The following is an 18404-nucleotide window of genomic DNA, read 5'->3' as shown; positions in this document are numbered from 1 at the left end:
TCCGTCTAGTCAAGGCTATGGTTTTTCCAGTAGTCATGTATGGATGTGAGAGTTGGACTGTGAAGAAAGCTGAGTGCCGAAGAATTGATGCTTTTGAACTGTGGTGTTGGAGAAGACTCTTGAGAGTCCTTTGGACTGCAAGCAGATCCAACCAGTCCATTCTAAAGATCAGTCCTGGGTGCTCTTTGGAAAGACTGATGCTAAAGCTGAAACTCCAGTACTTTGGCCACCAAGAGTTAACTCATTGGAAAAGATTCTGATGCTGGGAGGGATTGGGGGCAGGAGGAGAAGGGGACGACAGAGGATGAGATGGCTGGATGGCATCGCTGACTCGATGGACATGAGTTTGAGTGAACTCCGGGAGTTGGTGATGGACAGGGAGGCCTGGCATGCTGCAATTCATGGGGTCGCAAAGAGTCATACACGACTGAGCCACTGAACTGAACTGAACTGAAGGTTCACATGATTAAGCACCTTGCCCAAGAACACTTAACACTGTACCGATGTGGCAGGATCGAGATTTGAACTCAGGTAGTCTGATTCATGAGACTGTGTTCTCCTATTCATGGCCTTTGCTATTCTGTCTTCCTCCTTGAAAACCCCTGGCCCAACACAGCCTGTGTATGCCACATAATTCCTCTTCCTCCCCAACCCACAGACCCAAACAAGAAGGAGAGGAGGCACTTGGGAGGGAGGGATCACAGCTTTATTATCCAGATATGAACTGAGGGACATCTCCTTTACAACAACCCAACCCATCCCTTCACCTGGCTCCTGAAGAGAAGCAGGTCTAACTTGAAGAGGTGGCGTTCTAAAGATGACATTGGCACAGGGGAGCACATGAGGAGATGATGGTAAGAACTCTTATTATTATTGGGGAAAGAACTCTTTGGTAGATGCTGCTGGAGTTGGCCAGGGAGGAAGTGCCCTCCTTTTGCAATGAGGTAGATGTAACATCAAAAGAAATCTCTTTGGCTTCAAGTCCATATGGCAGTGGGGGGTGGGAGTGGGTAGTGGTCACCTCCCAGGGCTGGGTCCTAGAATGGGCACGCTGGAAGAATGGGTCTCCTTCCCCCTCAGCAATGGAGTCGGGACTCTCAATTTCAAGTAAGAGTTCTCAGGGTGAGGTGCTGGAAGGGGGCCCTGTCGGGAGTGGGGGTGCAGGGTTGGTTGGGCCCTGGGAAGCTGGTACAGGCTGGCGACGGGCAAAGAGGACACCTAGCAAAGAGATGAGGAATTTGTAGAGGGCAAAGACAAGCAGGAAAAGGTAAGGCAAAGAAATAGAAGAGGGAAACAAAAGTCAGTGTCCTGATTGCTAGAATATCACACACAGAGCCCTGTCACAACCAACGAGCACAAGTCCCTTGAATCAGTTAGAGACTCTTGTGCCCGTATAGATACCCTTCAACATGTAAACAAGAAACATTTACACTGATACACAGCCCATGACGAGACATCCCATGGTATTCATGCCAGAGAGGTCATGCCTTGGACCCCATGCCATGTAGACATCCCCTTTAATCCAGGCCAGTGTAGCAATTCCCCAAACCCTATGTTACCCATGCAGGTTTGGATATCCCTGAACCTCATGCTAGTAGAGAAAGTCTAAAACCTCCATGCTGGCATAAATACCCCTGACCTCATGCGATCAGAAACAGCCTACAGGACCCATACCAGTGTAGACCACCCCGTTGATCTCTAGGGCCATGTTGATACTGCTGATACCAGTGCCTGCCAGACTGAGAGGCCCATCCAGCCGCTCTTCTGTCCCGGAGGGAGCAGGGAAGTCACATTTTGGGGAATTAGATTTTAGCTACAAGCTCCCCCCTCCATCCCTGTAGACAGCCCCCATCCCACTTCAGCCCCACACCTTTAATCACAGAAGTGTCTACTGAGGGATCTATCTGCCCCACCTCCAATGCCTATTGGGTGATGAGTCTGTCCTCCCTCATTGCACAGGCTAAGCCCTCTCAGCAACAAGTCCCTCCTCACCCCTAAGGGGAACCTTGCCACGGGGCAGGAAACTGGGGGGTGCGCTGTGTCGAGGTAGGTCCATGGGCCCCATCAGCACAGCCCTCTTCTCTGGGGGTTCCTCTGGTGCCACCTTCTCACGTGCAGGTCCAAAGGCCAGGCTCACAGGCAGTGCCAGTCGAGGGGTGGGAATTCTGCTCTCCTCTGAAAAAAAAAAGATCATTTAGCTCCCCTGGCCCAAACAACTTTGTCCGTGCATCTAGTTCTCCCCATAGCCTGGGACCAAGGGAGGTTACCCAAGTTCAAGCACCAAATTCAATCTCCCCTCCCATCCAGTCTCAGCATAGAGGCTCTGAAGCTGGAGAGCTCAAAAAGGCCAATATACCTGACTAGGTTGGTCCAATCTGGGGGAATTCCCTTGCTTTTTTTTAAATTTATTTTTTTAATATAAATTTATTTATTTTAATTGGAGGCTAATTACTTTACAATATTGTATTGGTTTTGCCATACATTGACATGAATCCACCACGGGTGTACATGTGTTCCCCATCCTGACCCCTCCCACCTCCCTGCCCTCCCTTGCTTTTGATTGTTAAATAATCCAGGGGAAATAGCAGGCATAAACCACATGCAGATAGAAGCCATCACTGAACAGGTGTGGAATGAAGCTGCTCTGGATAAAGGACCTTTCTCTGAGCTTCAGCCCCACACCGCGCAGTAACCCATACCCCAGAGTTCCCAAAGTTTCACTGATCCCAAACATCACGACACCTAAACCTTAGCATGCACCAAACCTCAGTGCCCATCAGTCCTTATTGTCCCCATACTTTGATGCCTCCCAGACCTCAGAGTTCCCATATTTTAATGTTCCCTCTATCTCAGCACCCTTCTAAGTCTCTGCTGCTGCTGCTGCGTCGCTTTAGTCGTGTGCGACTCTGTGCGACCCCATAGACGGCAGCCCACCAGGCTTCCCCGTCCCTGGGATTCTCCAGGCAAGAACACTGGAGTGGGTTGCCATTTCCTCCTCCAATGCATGAAAGTGAAAAGTGAAAAGTGAAAGTGAAGTCACTCAGCCGTGTCCGACTCTAGCGACCCCATGGACTGCAGCCTACCAGGCTGCTCCGTCCATGGGATTTTCTAGGCAAAAGTACTGGAGTCTCAGAGACCCTCAAAATTCAGCCGCTCTACCCTCACACCTTTCTTAATGGGGCTCGGGCTTAGCTGAGCGCAGGCGTGGGCCGGCAGGCCAGAGGCGGGGCCGTGAGCAGAACGTGGGCCGGGCGTGGGCGGGGCGGGCCCGGGCTCAGGGGCGGGACCAGGAGTGCCCCGAGGTGGCTGCCCAGCCAGGCCGAAGAGCGGGGCTGCGGTGTAAGCCTGACGACGGCCCTCGCGCCGGTTGCTGTCGATGGCAGCCTGGAGCTCCCCAGGGGAGCTGAGCGCCCGCGTCTCGCATTCGTACGGGTACAGATACTTCATGTACCTAGGAGCGGACGGGGTGGGGTGGGGTGGGGTGGGAGGCTGGGCCCAGCTGATCAAGCCTCACACCCGGACAAGAACCCTCGGGGGAGCCCCCCAAGCCCCCGGCCCCCAGCTCCCGCGCCTGGCTCCCACCGCTCGCGCGCGCCTGGCCTCACTGGGTGCGTAGAGTGAAGGCGGCCGACGTGATGGTGGTGGGCAGGCTGAGGCCGCGCGTGACCTCCCGCCACACCTTGCGATTGATGACTTCCACTAGACCGCCCTTGGCCGTCACCAGGCGGAACAGCGCGTACAGGTCCAGCACCTGCTTCGCCATGATGGGCACACGGTTCACGGGTGTCCCTGATGAGGGGTGAGCAGACAGTCAGGACACTAAGACCCTGTCTGCCGGCATCCTCAGAGAGTGGAGGAATCGGCAGCCTGGACCTGTCTTGGCGAGGCCCTGGCGATGAGGAGGTGGGACTGCAGGCGGAGCCCACAGCCTCCAGAGCCTCCACTGTAGCAGGAAGGACGGGAGGCTAGACTAGGGGGTGGCAAACTTCTTCTGTAAAGGGCCAAATGGTAAATGTTTTAGACGTTCCAGGCCAGTCTCTTAGAGCTACTCCACTCTGCCATTGCAGGCTGAAAGGATATTTAAAGGAATAGAATATAGAGGATATTTAAAGGAATGAACGCGGCTCTAATCCAATAAAACTATTTTCACACTCTTAAATTCAAATTTCACACGTCCAGAAAGGTTATTCGTCTTTTAAATTTTCCCCTTATTTAAAAATGTGAAACCCCCTTCTTTTCTCGTGGGCGATTAGCTTTGGCCTCCTGGCTTTAGTTTGCCGCCCCCTGGGGTAGACCATAGGAAGGACTTCCTGACAGTGCTGAAGAGCCAGACTCCTCTAAGTAGCGGCCCCTGGGTGGCTGCAGAGGCCGGGGATGGTGAATGGAAGAAGCAGCCCCCGCCGCGGCTCGCCGACTCCGCAGTCCCCGCCGCCCCCGCCGGCCGGTCCTGACAAAGGGGCCTGTCTGCGCTGAGCGATGGGCCCCAGTTAATTCCTTACCGATCTCGGCCCCTTCCGCTGCCGCCTTTGGACCCGAACAATTAGCTGCGGTCTGATTAATGGGGGGAAATTATCGGCCCCGCGGGACACCCTCCCCCGCACAGGGAGCAGAGTAAGGCAGGGACCTGAGGGAGGCAGAGCTGGGGGGAAGAGGGAGCTGGGATCTGCTCAGACCACACTACCCCACCCAGTGGAGGGGATACCAGGAGGAAGGGTCAGGGAGGGGACATTGAGATCAGAATGACCCAGCCTTCCTGGGGAGCAAAAGGCCCTGGAGCCCCACTGAGGGTCCCTGGTTGGGAAGGGACCTGCGCGGGGTGCTGGCCTGGCCCTGGGGTGGGGGCCTGAAGGACTTTGGCCGCCAGCTGCACTAAGGGGGTGGGGGTGGGGGCCAGTGCAGCCAGTTAATTAGCGGCTTATCAGGCCGCTCTAGGAGTGAGTTAATTAGCTTTGTAGAGAGAGATAATGAGTCAGTCTTCTGGACCCATGAATCTGGGGAGAAGCTGAAGTGATGAACTGCCGCCCACCCTGATCCCTTCATGGACCCTTGTTGCATTCACTTCTGGCTCTGAGATTTCTGGAAAGGAATTCCTTCTCCTCCACAGCACCTCCTACCCCTCAAGAAGTCCTTCCTTGGGTCTAATTCCAGTCCTTCCTGCTGCAAAACACATTGGATGTTTCCTGCCTGAAGCAAGGGGAAACTGAGGAGAGACAAGGCTGGAGGAAGGGCCAGGGAAGAGAACCAAGGCATTCCCAGTCCCCCAATTCTGGAAACCCCCACACCCCAGGCCAGCCCCCTACCACTTCACCCTCCCACCCTCCCAATTGATCCCACACTCATTAACCTGCCAGCGGGCTGCCCGCTAATTAATCCCTGGGTGGAGAAGGGGCGCAGGGTCAGAGGTTAAAGACGCTATTGAGGACCCAAAGGATAGGTGCTTCCAAGCCCAGATCTCTGCAAAGAGGACCCAAACTGAGGACTAAACCCTGGGGTTTCCCTTCCTTGAACCTGGTTCGTGAGGGTCCCTCCCTTATATCAACCCACTCACCCCTCTTCTGCATGAAGCTAAACAGGTCATCCAGAAATTCTTTCCTCTTGGGGTCTGCATCGAGCTCGTACAGCTGGGGAAAAACTGAGGTCACTTTCCAGCTCTGTATCCACCACCCCCCCCCTCTGCACTGGGACCCCCTTCAACTCGAACCCCTGGATAAAGGACCCCAGCTGAAGGGGCAAGGTGGTTCTGAAACATAGACTTCCTGAGAGAGCATTGAGCTCTTTGCCCTGGGGGCAGGTAGGGACACTTTTTCCGCCCCCACCCCCCCCATACATACAGACACCCTCTACTGGCTAGTAGTGCTGTGCCCTGGGCAGTTAACACCACCCACCTGGGGAGTAAGGGAAGAGAAAGCTGCAGAGGTTCTGCCTGCCTTCCAGAGCCCCAGGGAGGAAGTCAGGCTGGTGCTATGTTCTACATTGAGGAAATTGACAGATATGGCTGAGTCACTCATTCATTTGTGCTAGGGTTTCTTGCCGCTCACACGTCTGTGTGCCAGGACTGGGGATGAGGGGCGGAGAGGCCTCTAACCCATCCCTCTGGCAGGATGGATGCTCAGGAAAGCTGGATTGAAACCTAGGGCCTCTCAGCCCACATTCTGGTCTGATCTCCTTCCAGGACCAGTTTCCTCTACTTCAGAAGCTGCCACAGAGCCAATGGCTCTGGACCACCCAAGACCTGTAGGGTGAGGACTTGAAAGGCCAGGGATCCTCCCACCCCTTCTCAGTCACCTACTTCCAGTATCAGCTCTCAAATACCCCAAGGAGGGACAATCCCTAAGGTAACAGTGTCTTTTACCCAAGTAACAATCCCTGAGAAACACCGACAGGTAACACTCCATCCCCCAATAGGAACTCTCAGAGTAAAAAAACACCCATGAGTAACAAAGCCCAGAGATGCACCTTTAGCTCTACACTCCCACAAGAACTGAGCCCTAAGTCTTAAATGGATACCTGCAGATAACACGCATGCTTTCCAAGTAATAAGCCTCTGAATTACACCTAGGAGAAATAGTCACTAGAGCCACATCTCCAGAGTAACAGAACCCTGAGAAACAGTCCAAGTTTTACACAAAAGCCACAGAGTCTAACCACAGATTAACACTTCAGCAAAATACCCCAAACCAACACCCTATGAGTAACACGACCAGAATAGCACACCTAGAATCAGTGCCCTGCATAACACCTTCTAATGACAGCCTAGAGTAGTGCCTTAGAATAACATCCAGATGGGTTCCCAGGGGATGAAGAGCCTCAAATTAAGGCCCTGTGAGGAAGGCCCTGTCATTCCCAGCTGCCCAGGGGCCCTTCAGTCCCACTGTGACTGTAATGGTCATCATGGGCTGGCAACTGTCACCCCATAGGACTCAGGCCAGAAAGAGGATTTGGATGGGGAGAAGGGGACAAGAAAGAGATGAGGTGGATATCAGCTTGCCAAAGGAGTGGCAACCTCCACTCCACTTTTAAAGATGGAGGTAGGCATCCCAGGACACCCCAACTGGTCCCTGGACTTTGACCTTGTGACTTGATGTGGAGAAGGTGGCATAGTGCTGGCACTGGAATCCCCAGTTCCCAGATTCCCCTCCCTCGGAATTTTTGAAGATTCCTACACCCCTCCCACTTGCCCTTCCAGCCTCAACAACAAGTGCCTTCAGTCTGTCGGCCTCCATTTTTCTGGGTGTCTCCTGCACCTCGTGGTGTGCACCTTCTTTCTGTCTCTCGGCATGTCTGTCTCTCCCTCCCTGTCACTGTCTCTCCCTGTCTCCCCACTGTCTCTCTCCAGGTCTCTATCTCTGTCCTTCCATCCTGCAGAGCACAGTGGGGGTGGGTGTGCTATTAATCCCCTTGCTCTGTTTTGCCCAAAGAGTAGGGAGGGGGAGGGCCTGACATTGAGAGGGTCCTACCTGCTTGAACTGCTCCTCGTAGGTCCACTCGTGGGGATGAGGTCCAGGGGGCTGGCTGGAAGGTGAGCTGCTGCCCCGGGTCCCTGGCCGGCTCTCCTCGGCTGCCTCATCTTCTGCCCCAGCTTCTTCTTCCTCCTCATCTTGGCCATCCTCTTCTTCCTCAGCTCCAACCTCCCCCAACCCCTTCTCAGGGGCCTCCAGGGTGTGGGATCCAGGAAAGGAAGGCCCTGGTGGTGCTGCTGGTGGTGGTGGTGGTGGTGGGTGTGGAGGGCCAATGGCCCCACCCCCTGGGCCAGCCTGGCTGCCTGCTGTCTCTGCAGGGCTTCCATGACAGCTTCCAGGCGCAGTCCCCCCACGGGTGGAGGGGCTGGCACCAGGCGGGTCCCTGAGGAAAGGGCTGCCTGTGGGGAAGGGAATGATGGGCGTTGGATCCAACCAAGGGGAGGTGGTCATGGATTCAGGGAAGCACCAGGGGGGGCATGAGGAAAAAGTCAGAAAGATCGCTTTCTCAGAAATCCACCGAGAGGTAAAAAGAGCAGGAGAGGCAGGGACCGGGCCCAGAGAGACAGAAACGGACATTGACAGAGCACAGGTAGAGACTGAGCAGATCAAAGAGGGTGACAAGGACCAAGAAACGGAGAGAAATGGAGGGGAGAGAGAGAATGACAGGGAGATGTGAGGATAGAAATGGAGATGGGACCGAGAGATGGGGAGAGACAAGAGACTGAGAGGGACCAAGGTGGAGAGAGGCAGAGATAGCAGGCAGAGACAGAGATGGGGAGAGATGAGATTAATAGAGACATCAGAGAGAGAGACTGGGAAGGTAGGAGATAGAGGAGTAAGAGAAAAAAATCAAAGACCTGAGTGACAGGCTGTCCAGGGAGAGTCACAGAGAGACAGAGGCAGACAAATAGTAAGACCAGGGTCGAGAGGGACCAGAGAAGACCGACGCAGCAGGAGACAGAGACAGAAGAAAGACATTAGACAGAGATAGGGCAAAACAGTTAATAGGCAGGAGGGCAGAGACAGGGGAGAAGACGGAGACGGGGCAGAGAGGCTGAGGACTAGAACCGAGGAGGAGCGGGAACAGAGGATCCCCGGGACAGACCCCGGGAAGGGGCCGGGGACGCCGGGGTCTCCTCGCCCGCTCCCTGGCTCCCAGCTGCCACACTCACCAGCCTGGCGCGGCCCGCTGCTCCCGTAGTCTCCACGGCGCTCCCTCCGTTCAGCCCGCCTCTCGGGCGGCCCCTGTCGCGGCTCGGTTCCCTGCGCAGGGTCCCTTGCCGTGCGCTCCTGCCGCCGCGCGCCCCTCCGGCCTCCGTGCGCTCACTCGCTGCTCTGCTGGCGGCGGCCGCGAGGGCGGGACCCGAGCGGGGCAGGGCGGGCGGGGAGGCAGGGGGAGGCCCCGGGAGGTGGGGGGGCTCTGCGGCTTCCAGCCCCCCAACAGGTGTCTCCCACCCTCCATACAGCCAGATTCGGGGAGGAGAGGGCGCTGGAGAGCTGCTAGGGATCGTGCAAAGGAGAGTGAGGCGTTCCCCATCACTGAACTCCGGTCCGGGGTCCTTCCCTGGCCGCACACGTCCGGGGTAGGGGCCCCACACCAGTCCTCCGTGCCCGGCATCCAAACACCAACATTCGTGTTCACACACCAACGCACCCTGTCCTGAGTTCAAGGCACACAGCCGCCGTGTCTCACACACTTGACTACAAGGATGCTGTGGCGCCAATGCCTAGACTGGCTGTGATCAGGAGGGGAATCACTGCAGGGTTCTGGGGTGACGGTGCAGGGCCTGGACAGAGCAGAAACTTCCCCTTGCCCTGCTTAGGTGCTGGCCCCAACTGCAGGCACGCTGCAGCTTGCACCATACTCGCACATGGTGAACTCGCTTCTGCACTCACACACTCAGAGGTCTCTGAGCTGATTGCACACCAACATCAGGGCACACATACCACCTGCAGGTACAAAGCTACACCCCATTTAGGTCTTTTGACGTTCTATTATGGAAAATGTCAACATATTCCCAAGAAAAGTGACTAGAATAATGAGCCTCTGGCACTCCTCACAAATTTCAGTGGCGATCAGATTTTGCCCATTTTTCCAGACACCCTCTACCCATGTTTGCATAACTATCTCCAACTGCTCCAGGCTCACCTCAACCCCCGGTTATCCTCCAGATGAGGAGATGCCATTCCTTAGCAACCTGGACCCCACTCTTAAGCACCCTCATACATTCCACAGTTTCTTCCTATGCCCAAGGAAATCCGACCTACTAAAAGCACCGAGGGTCACCCAGAGGTGATGCCAAGTGCGTGAGTGAACATCATGCCTCTGTAGGAGTGATAGCTGGCATGGTTGTGAAACTCTGCTGCGTCAAACGCAGCACTCGGCACCTGACGTCATTCATACTCACTGAGGTACACTGGTGCCAGGGCCAAGATTCCTCTAGGAGGCAGAAATTCGGGGGTGAGTTTTACCTTCTTCTTCTTCCTCCACCCTCTCCCAATCAGTCTGTTCCTCTCAGGTTGCCCTGGCCTGGACCACCAACTCTTCTTACCAGGATCTTGTGATGGGTAACACCCCTGTACTCTCCCTGGCTCCAGCCTCCACCCTGTCCCCAGCTCATTTCCTGCTATGGCACGAAGTCCTTGTTCTCTTTTAGCCCACCCCTGGTCACAGTAAGACTCAGTCCTGCTCATACTCTTGGATCACTCCAGTGCCCACATGCTCAGATTTCAGATCGGACAGCCAGTCAGACACCACCTCCACCAAGAAGCCTTGGTGATCCCACCACTTTCAAATCCGAAGCCCCCTTCCCCCACGGCTTTGTGTGGTGTAAGTTCTCCTAGGGCAGAGTCAAGCCCCTCTGCTGCCCCACCTCCAAGGTAATTCCTGTGCTCAGCTTGCCTGCCTCCCTCCCCACCCTCTAACTTCCCAGGCTGTTCAGAGGAGAGGAGGTGCCCGGAGAGGGATAAAGGTAAGGTTCCTATTGGAAAGGTAGGAACTGGCTTGAGAGAATTCCAGTTCTGATGGTTTGGAGATTGCTTTGGAGGGGATGGAGAGGGATAAGGGACTGGGACGCTACTCCCCAAGGAAAAGAATCAAGTGGGGCTTCAAGAATAGTGGGGCTTCCCTTGTGGCTCAGTGGTAAAGAATATGTCTGCTGTTGCAGGAGACACGGTTCGATCACTGATCTGGGAAGATCCCACATGCCACACCACAACTATTGAGCCTGTGCTCTAGAGCCTGGGAGCCACAATTCATGAGTCCGTGTGCCACAAATACTGAAGCCCGAGTGCCCAAAGCTTGTGCTACGCAACAAGAGAAGCCACTGCAATGAGACGCCCTCGAACAACAACTAGAGAGTAATCCCAGCCCACAACAACTAGAGTAATCCCAGCCCGCCACTAGAGAAAAGCCTGTGCACCAACAAAGACCACACACAGCCAAAAATAAATAAAATTATTTTTTTAAAAAAGAAGCATAGTAAATTCACCTTTGGGTCTAGGTTAGGAAGGCACAACGGGGAAGGGCAGAGGAGAAGGAATAAGCTGACTGGAACCTGGTTTCTCTTTCTCTCTCTCTGTCTGTGAAGAAGAAAGGCATCTTATATCCATATACAGCCCCCTCTGAGCCTGTACCTCACACAGACAGACAGATCTAGATCTCCATTCATCCAACACATACTTATGGAGCACCTACTTTATGTGAGGCACTGTTGGACACAGGAGTAAATATAGCAAAGTCCCTATTATAATGGAATAATTCCAGTGGGAGAAATATATAGTGTGTATAATAAGCAAAATGGAGAAAAATAAATCTGGGTTGAGGGAATAGAAAGGGAATAGTGTATTTGTTACCTATTGCTGCTGCTGCTGCTGCTGCTAAGTCGCTTCAGTCGTGTCCGACTCTGTGCGACCCAATGGACAGTAGCCCACCAGGCTCCCCCCTCCCTCGGAGTCTCCAGGCAAGAACACTGGAGTGGGTTGCCATTTCCTACTCCAGTGCACGAAAGTGAAAAGTGAAAGTGAAGTTGCTCAGTTGTATCCGACTCTTCTCGACCCCATGGACTGCAGCCTACCAGGCTCCTCTGTCCATGGGATTTTCCAGGAGTTACCTATTACTGTGCAACAAATTACATTCAAACTTAGCAGCTTGAAACAGCATTTATTTTTTCACAATTTGTGGATCAGGAATTCGAGAGTGGCTTAGCTGAGGGGTGCTGACTGTCTTTCATGAGGTTGTAGTCAAGATGTTGGCTGCAGTGATTTGAAGGTTTGGCTGGGACTGGAGGATCCACTTTGCTCACATGGCTGTTGGCAAGAGGCTGTTCTCCCCAGCTGGGCTGCTCCATAGGAGAGGACCTCATGTCGAGTGTCCTCCCAACCTGGCAGCTGGTTTCCCCCAGAGAGAGTAACTAGAGGGAAGAGAGCTTTTTATAACCTAGTTTTAGAAGTCACACACTGTCACTTCTGCTATATATTATTTGTTAAAAGTACATAACTAAGTCCAGCCTACACTTAAGGGGAAGGGAATTAGGCTTCACTTCTTAAAAGGAAGAGTATCAAAAATTTGCTATTTGAAAACCAACACAGAAGGGCTGATATTACCCAATGTTAAGGGAAGGACTCACTGAGCAGGAATTGAAGGAGGGGAGGAAAGGCCATCCAGATACGTAGGGAAGAGCCTTGCAGTCAGAACAGCAGGTGTAAATATCCTGAAGTGGAAGTTTGATGTGTTGGAAGAAAAGCAAGGCCACTGGTCTAGAACACAGTGGCCAAGGTGACCAGTTGGATGTTTGGTCAGAGGTAACATGGGTCTTGGAGTAAGTTCTTGGAGGCAGTGAAAGGACTGGATGAGATGGGAAGCCATGGGAAATGGCTGAGCAAAGAGTGAAAGTCTGACTCTGGTTGTTGAGTCTGGCTCTGACCTTCCACAATGGATGTAAGTGTGAGGCTCAGTTAGGAGGCCATTGCAGTCATCCAGGCGAGAGATGATGATGGCTTGTACCAGGGTGGTAGCAGTGGAGGTGGCAAGGAGTGGTAAGATGCTGAATATGTTTTGAAGATAAATCTGACAGGATCTGTTGATGTCTTGAATGTAGAATGTGAGAGAATGAAAGGTATCCAAGATGACTCCAAGGTGTTTGGCCAAAGCACCTGGGTAAGTGGAGCTGCTCTTAACTGAGGCCATAAAGACTGCAGGAGGGGCAGGATTGGGAGAGAAATCAGTTTGTGTTGAACATTTTGAGATGCCAATTAGATGACCAAGTGAAGAGGTCAAGTGGAGATGAAAGTAATCAACTATCTGAATCTGGAGCTCAGAGGAGACCAAAAAGGACGCATCAAGACACATAGATGGTCCTCAAGTTCCAACCACTGTTGCAAATGGCAGGGTTTCCTTATTTTTCATGGCTGAATAATATTCCTTGTAGATATATACCACATTTTCTTTATCCATTCATTCTTGAGAGTATTATGTGAAATGAAATAATCAGATAAAGACAAATGGTATACATTCTCACTTAAATGTGGACTCTAAAAAACCCAAAAAACTGAACTCATAGAAACAGAGAACAGATTGGTGGTTGCCAGAGGTCAGGGGTAATGTGGGGGCAGGGGAGAAATGAGAGTTGTCAAAAGGTAAACTTCCAGTTATAAGATCAATAAGTCCTGGGGATGTAATGTACAGCATACTGACTATAGTCAACAATATTATATGGCATATTTGAAAGTTGCTAAGAGAGTAGATCTTGAAACCTCTCATCAAAAGAAAAAAATTATGACTGTGTGGTGATGAATGTTAACTTGTGGTAATCATTTCATAATATAGACATATATCAAATTATTACATTGTATACCTTAAAATAAAACCTTGCATATCAATTGTATCTCAGTATAACTGGTATATAGACATATAGGTAGTACTTATTTATAGTTGTCCCGTGTGGCTTGTGGGATCTGTTTCCTGACCTGGGATTGAACCCAGACCCCAGCAGTGGAAGCCTCAAGTCCTAACCACTGGATTGCTAGGGGATTCCTTAGATGGTATTTAAAGTCATGAAATGGTTGCAATCACCTCAGAGCAGTATAGACCTGGGAAGTCAGAGGTTGAGGAAATAAGCTAGATCTAGCAAAGGAGGCAAAGAAGGAAGAGTAGTGTCCTCTAAGCGACATGAGCGTTTTAAGATTGTGTTAAGTTAAGAGAAGAAATAACCACTGGACTTAGCAGCAGAGATGGGGAGGAGCCTCGGAGCTTAGTCCTATGTGAAAGAAATGACACAGGGAGCTGGGGCGTCCCTAATAGATGTGGGCTCTAAGCCTAGAGGCAAAGGTGGGTTTCAGGGTGAGAGAAATTCTGAGGCTTGACTTTGCAACCTGTGACCAAACGGAGAGGCTGCAGCCAGGGCCTGGTGTGGCTGACACGGTGGTGGTGGACTCTCAGGAGGCCACCTTGCCTGGGCCTCACATGCATTCTGTGTGACCAATTTAGACTTTTGATGTTCTCAATGGTTATATATGTAGTCTTTTGTATTTTTGTTCATTAGAATGTCAAATTTTTAGAATAAGACTTTTTTTATAACCATGTTTCTTCCATTTTAAATATATTAGAGTGCTAAGAAATGAGGCCTGAGCCTTGCTTAACCTCAGAGCAAGGTAGGAGGGTGAGGCAAGTGCAGGGCCTGTGGGAGTGTTCACTTCAGACACCTCTCTGGTCTCACCCTAGTCCCAGCCCTCACTACCTCAGACATCACCAGACAGTGTGCCTGCTGCCCACTCCTGGGAGCCTCCACTGAAGTAAGGGGTCCTGGAAAAAGCAGACTGGAGAGGAGAACTCTTGCTCTGGGTGGAGGTGAACATGCTACCCTGGAAACCTAGTACAAAGCAGATGGAGAATGACGCTGCCTTACAGCTCAAAAGTGGCTGCACACTGCCACCCAGTGATCATTCAGAGTAGGAATCCCAGGACTGTTCCCAGAACAGCACTAGCAGAGGGAAGACCAAGACACCAAGAGGAAGACACACACCTCAGTTAGCCTTGAATTTCTTGAACTGTGGCATTCAACCTTGGTGGAGAGAAACTTATTAAACATGCTGATCTCAAGGCCTCAACCCAGAACTGATCTCTGGGGATTGGGCATAATAATCTATAGAGTCAATGAGCCTGCGGGTGATTCCTGGGAACACTGAAGTATTGAGTAAAAAGCCGCTGTCATAAACTGAATCACACAGTGAGGGAGAGACCTTCTTGAGGCTCCAGGAGTTAGAGGTTTTCCTGCTGCTCAGACACAAAAAGAAATGAAATTGTTCAATAGGTCTTTATTAACAGAGATAGACAGATGGACAGAGAATGCAGCAAGGGCAGTGTCCAGAAGCTGTGATGGGTGTGTGCGCAGAAAAGGCTTTCTCTAGGCCATCGACGGCCCCTTGAACCTGGGCCCACCTGTCCAGGTACTAGTCCCAGCAGTGGGCCCTGGGCTGAGGCCAGCTTCCCCATCATACCCTGGAGGGAGGTGTGACCTCAGCATTTTCCATTCTCCTGGTTCTCCAGAGGGTAGGGGACAGACCATGAAGGTACTTGCATAGCAGGGGAACAAAAAGGGGTAAGGCATATGGTGAGGATGGGAAATGAAGGGGAAGGGAATCATAGCTGCAGGTGAAGGGAGCCTCCAAAGGCAGCCCCTCTTCTCCCCCATCCCCCCTAATCAATGGCTGCTCGGCTGAAGGGTCAGACCCAGGCAGTTTGAAATAGCCACCCCCATCCCTAACTCCAGAGCTCTGACTAGGGGCAGAGAGGTTCTGGAGAGGCCTGAGTTAATCTTGTGGGATGTGTGTTGGAACATGACTGGCTCCCTTGGTACATGTGGGGCTCCCTCTCTGGATGGGTGTGAATGCTGCCATACACACAGGATTCAGTATCTGAATGTGTGTCTCATGTGTTCCCATGACTCTCTATGTTTGGTTGTATAAGCATGTATGTCCCTGCTCATACATCAGGAACTCAGTATCTGCATGTGGTATGTTCTTGTCTGTTCACATGGGCTCCAGCAAGTGGATGTGTGCGGGCCTGCCCGCTCCTGTCCATCCACAGGTCCTCCTTCAGGCCTGGCTGGTCAGGCGTCCTGGCCGAAGAGGTAGGTGGTGAGTTCCAGCCGGAGGCCCCGGGCATAGGCTCGAAGAGTGTAGAAGAGGGTGAGGAAGTCCTGGGTGCTGAAGACAGTGTCAGCCAGTGCGAAGCCCAGGGTAGAGGGGATGACACCCCGGCCATACTCCACCATCCATGTGTTTGGCCCCCACTCCACAGCCGTTGCCTCACCAGGCCCGTGCACCACTGTCTCCCCTGGTGGGACAGGGAGCAACCACATGAGGAGCGGGGCCCTGCCCTTCCCTTCCACGGCCACCCCCACCCCTGGCCTATAGGCTCTCTAGGGGTAGGGAATGGACAGGCAGCTTCAGGAAAGGAAAAGCTTTACCTCAATGGTTTGGTTGGGTAAGGGGCTAAGGTGGCCACTCCTGAACTTTCCTTTGTGGCATCACCTGGCTCATGTCCTCTAGTGGGGAAGTCTCACTTGGCCCCGCACCACTGTCTGGGAGCCATGGAAGTCTGCATTCCCAAGCCTCACTCATGTCAAGAAGAAGTTTAGCTAAACTTGGGCTGGGCCTATTAGATAGGGTGAGATGAATATGAAACTTGCTAGGCTTTCTGAGAAATGTAGCTATTCAATTACAATGTCTGCCACACTTTTTTTTTTTTTGCTGTGCTGTGCAGTATGCAGGATCTTAGTTCCCCGACTAGGGATCTGACCCGTGCCCCCCTACACTGGTAGTGCAGTCATAACCACTGGACTGTCAGGGAAATCCCATGCCTGGCATGCTTGTAACATTCAACACCAAAGTTACTTAGCAGTCCAAACGCTTCATTATACAAAAAAACTGTCTGCCTTGTCTTTGGGGCATGACAGCATCTTTGATTACCCAACTGACTCCAGTAACTGCTGGGAATACTGGATGATTAAAAACCAGACGTGGTTAACAGGAAGTTATGTTTCCACTTGGACAGGGGAAAAGTCACAGAAACCCTCAACACTGCCTCACCAACCACCTGTGGCTTACCTGGAGGGCAAAGGAACGAGGTGGAGGGCCCCTCAATGCACCCCCTTTTCCATGGCACCCCCTTTTCCTTCCCCCAACTACAGGCACCCAAGAATGAAAAGACCCACCTCTCTGACAAAGTCACCCAACCCACCTGGGTAGAAGACCTCACTTTTAGTAGTACCCTCTCTCCACTGGTGGAAGGTGCCAGAGATGATGGTATCCGAGATCTCAGCCCAGTAGCGCCCTGAGGAACAATCAAATGGACACTGAATACCAGGGTATCCGTAGCATCCTACGGCTTGGCCAAACGGCAGAAAGGAGGGCATGGGCCTTTGTACAGCCCCAGTCTCCCAGTTCGGCCCGCCGCCAGCACTGACCCGAGTGGCCGCTAGAGCCCAGAGCGGTGCCGAAGAGCAGCACGTACTCGGACAGGGAGGCGTGCAGAAGGCACATGGCGCCCATCCAGCCTCCCGCGTTCACGAACACCCACTGCAGGTCCTCGTCGGGCAGCACGTGGCCCGGGTGCAGCCGCCGCAGCTCCACGATCAGCCGAGAGAAGGCCAGCTCGTGGTCCAGCCCTGGCGGGGGTAGAGGAACAACAGAGTCAGGGCCAGCACCAGTCCGAAACTGGGAAACGGTGCCCCTGGAACCTCCAGCTCGGCCCGGCCCGCCCCAACCCGTGGTCCTCCACCCGTTCACCCCCGGCTCACCCGCGTACTGCCGAGCCAGCTGCGCGATCTCTTCGTGCTGGAAGACGAAGCTCTGAGTTCCCAGCCAGAGCCAGACCACCTGGGCCAGCACTGCCGCGACCGCCAGGAGCAGCGCGGCCCACGCCCACCGCCGGCCCACGGCCCAACACATCCCAGTGGGTGGCCTGGCACAGTGCAGCGCTAGGGATTGCCGAGGCGGGAGGCTGTGACTCTCTCTGCCTCCGAGTCTGCGGCGCGCGGTCCACTACCCGTTCCCCCGCCACTGCCGTGGTACGGCTCGCCCTGGCCAATCGGAACTGCCAGGGCGCTGGGGCACCGCCTCTCGGGTTGAACCATTATCTCTCCGTGAGAGGGGAGCCGGGAGCTCCGAGGGGGCGGGGCGCCGCCGCGCGCGTCAGGCGAGGGGGCGGGGCTAAGCCCTCCGAGCTGCCGGCCTTCGGTCCTCTAGGAGGGGTCTCTCCTACTGCCGTCCTACTTGGGGTAGGAGAGGATGGCGGTGAAACGCAGAATGGACTGGCCCCTCCTGGGCTCACTGACTGGTGAAGCAGGTGAACCCGGAAGCAGAGCCTTCCGGGACTTGTGATGGTAAATGCCCGCCTTTGTTAGCACAGAAGGTGGGAAGGAGGCTCTTCAACTTGGGAACGTATGGAAGGCTTTTGGAGGCGGTGACACTTGAGCAGTGTCTTCAAGAGCGATGGGAAGGGCATTGCAGTGAGCCAGTGAGACCTTCTCCAAGAGCAAAAGCACGGAGGAGAGACACAGCGTGGGGTCTTCCGGGGGCCGACAATTCTTTCTTTATTCAGAAGCACAAAATGTGAGAGGAGGGGCTTGTAAACCAACTGAAGGTTATCAGCCGCGGGGGAGTGATAAAGGAAGAGAAGCAGAAGAAACAGAAAAAAGGCAGCATAGTGCGGTGATAAGAAAGACTGACTGGATTAAAAACCTGGCCCCTGCCACCTACTAATTGTGTGATCTTGGACAAGTTGTTTAAACTCTTTGTAACTCAATTTTCTCATCTGTAAAATGGGTTGAATAAAAGTACATAGTTTATTATGATGAAGACTAAACCAGTTAATATTTACAAAGCAATTAGAGTCTGGCATGTGGTGTCATGTGCTAGTTATATAAATAAAACATAAAGGAG

The 18404-nt window shown here is 53.0% G+C and overlaps 2 protein-coding genes across 2 annotated transcripts; both read right to left on the bottom strand.

The window, feature by feature from the left end:
• Positions 1-705: 705 nt before the first annotated feature.
• ARID3C (AT-rich interaction domain 3C) lies at positions 706-7946 on the bottom strand. The gene is given in 8 exon segments (XM_070376089.1): positions 706-1218; positions 1675-1764; positions 1993-2175; positions 3168-3451; positions 3606-3789; positions 5549-5621; positions 7458-7724; positions 7727-7946. Coding segments are annotated over 8 exon segments (1242 nt in total). The 5' UTR covers positions 7787-7946; the 3' UTR covers positions 706-1117.
• Positions 7947-14759: 6813 nt separating this feature from the next.
• On the bottom strand, positions 14760-17534 carry SIGMAR1 (sigma non-opioid intracellular receptor 1). Its single transcript, XM_005903045.3, has 4 exons — positions 17261-17534; positions 16928-17128; positions 16702-16794; positions 14760-15795 (listed from the first exon to the last, which is right to left on the bottom strand). The coding sequence occupies exons 1-4, from the start codon at positions 17409-17411 to the stop codon at positions 15569-15571; spliced, it is 672 nt and encodes a 223-aa protein (XP_005903107.1). The 5' UTR covers positions 17412-17534; the 3' UTR covers positions 14760-15568.
• Positions 17535-18404: the final 870 nt, after the last annotated feature.

This window comes from Bos mutus, chromosome 8, assembly GCF_027580195.1.
Source record: "Bos mutus isolate GX-2022 chromosome 8, NWIPB_WYAK_1.1, whole genome shotgun sequence".
Classification (NCBI taxonomy): domain Eukaryota; kingdom Metazoa; phylum Chordata; class Mammalia; order Artiodactyla; family Bovidae; genus Bos; species Bos mutus.
This window is presented reverse-complemented; position numbering and strand designations above follow the sequence as displayed.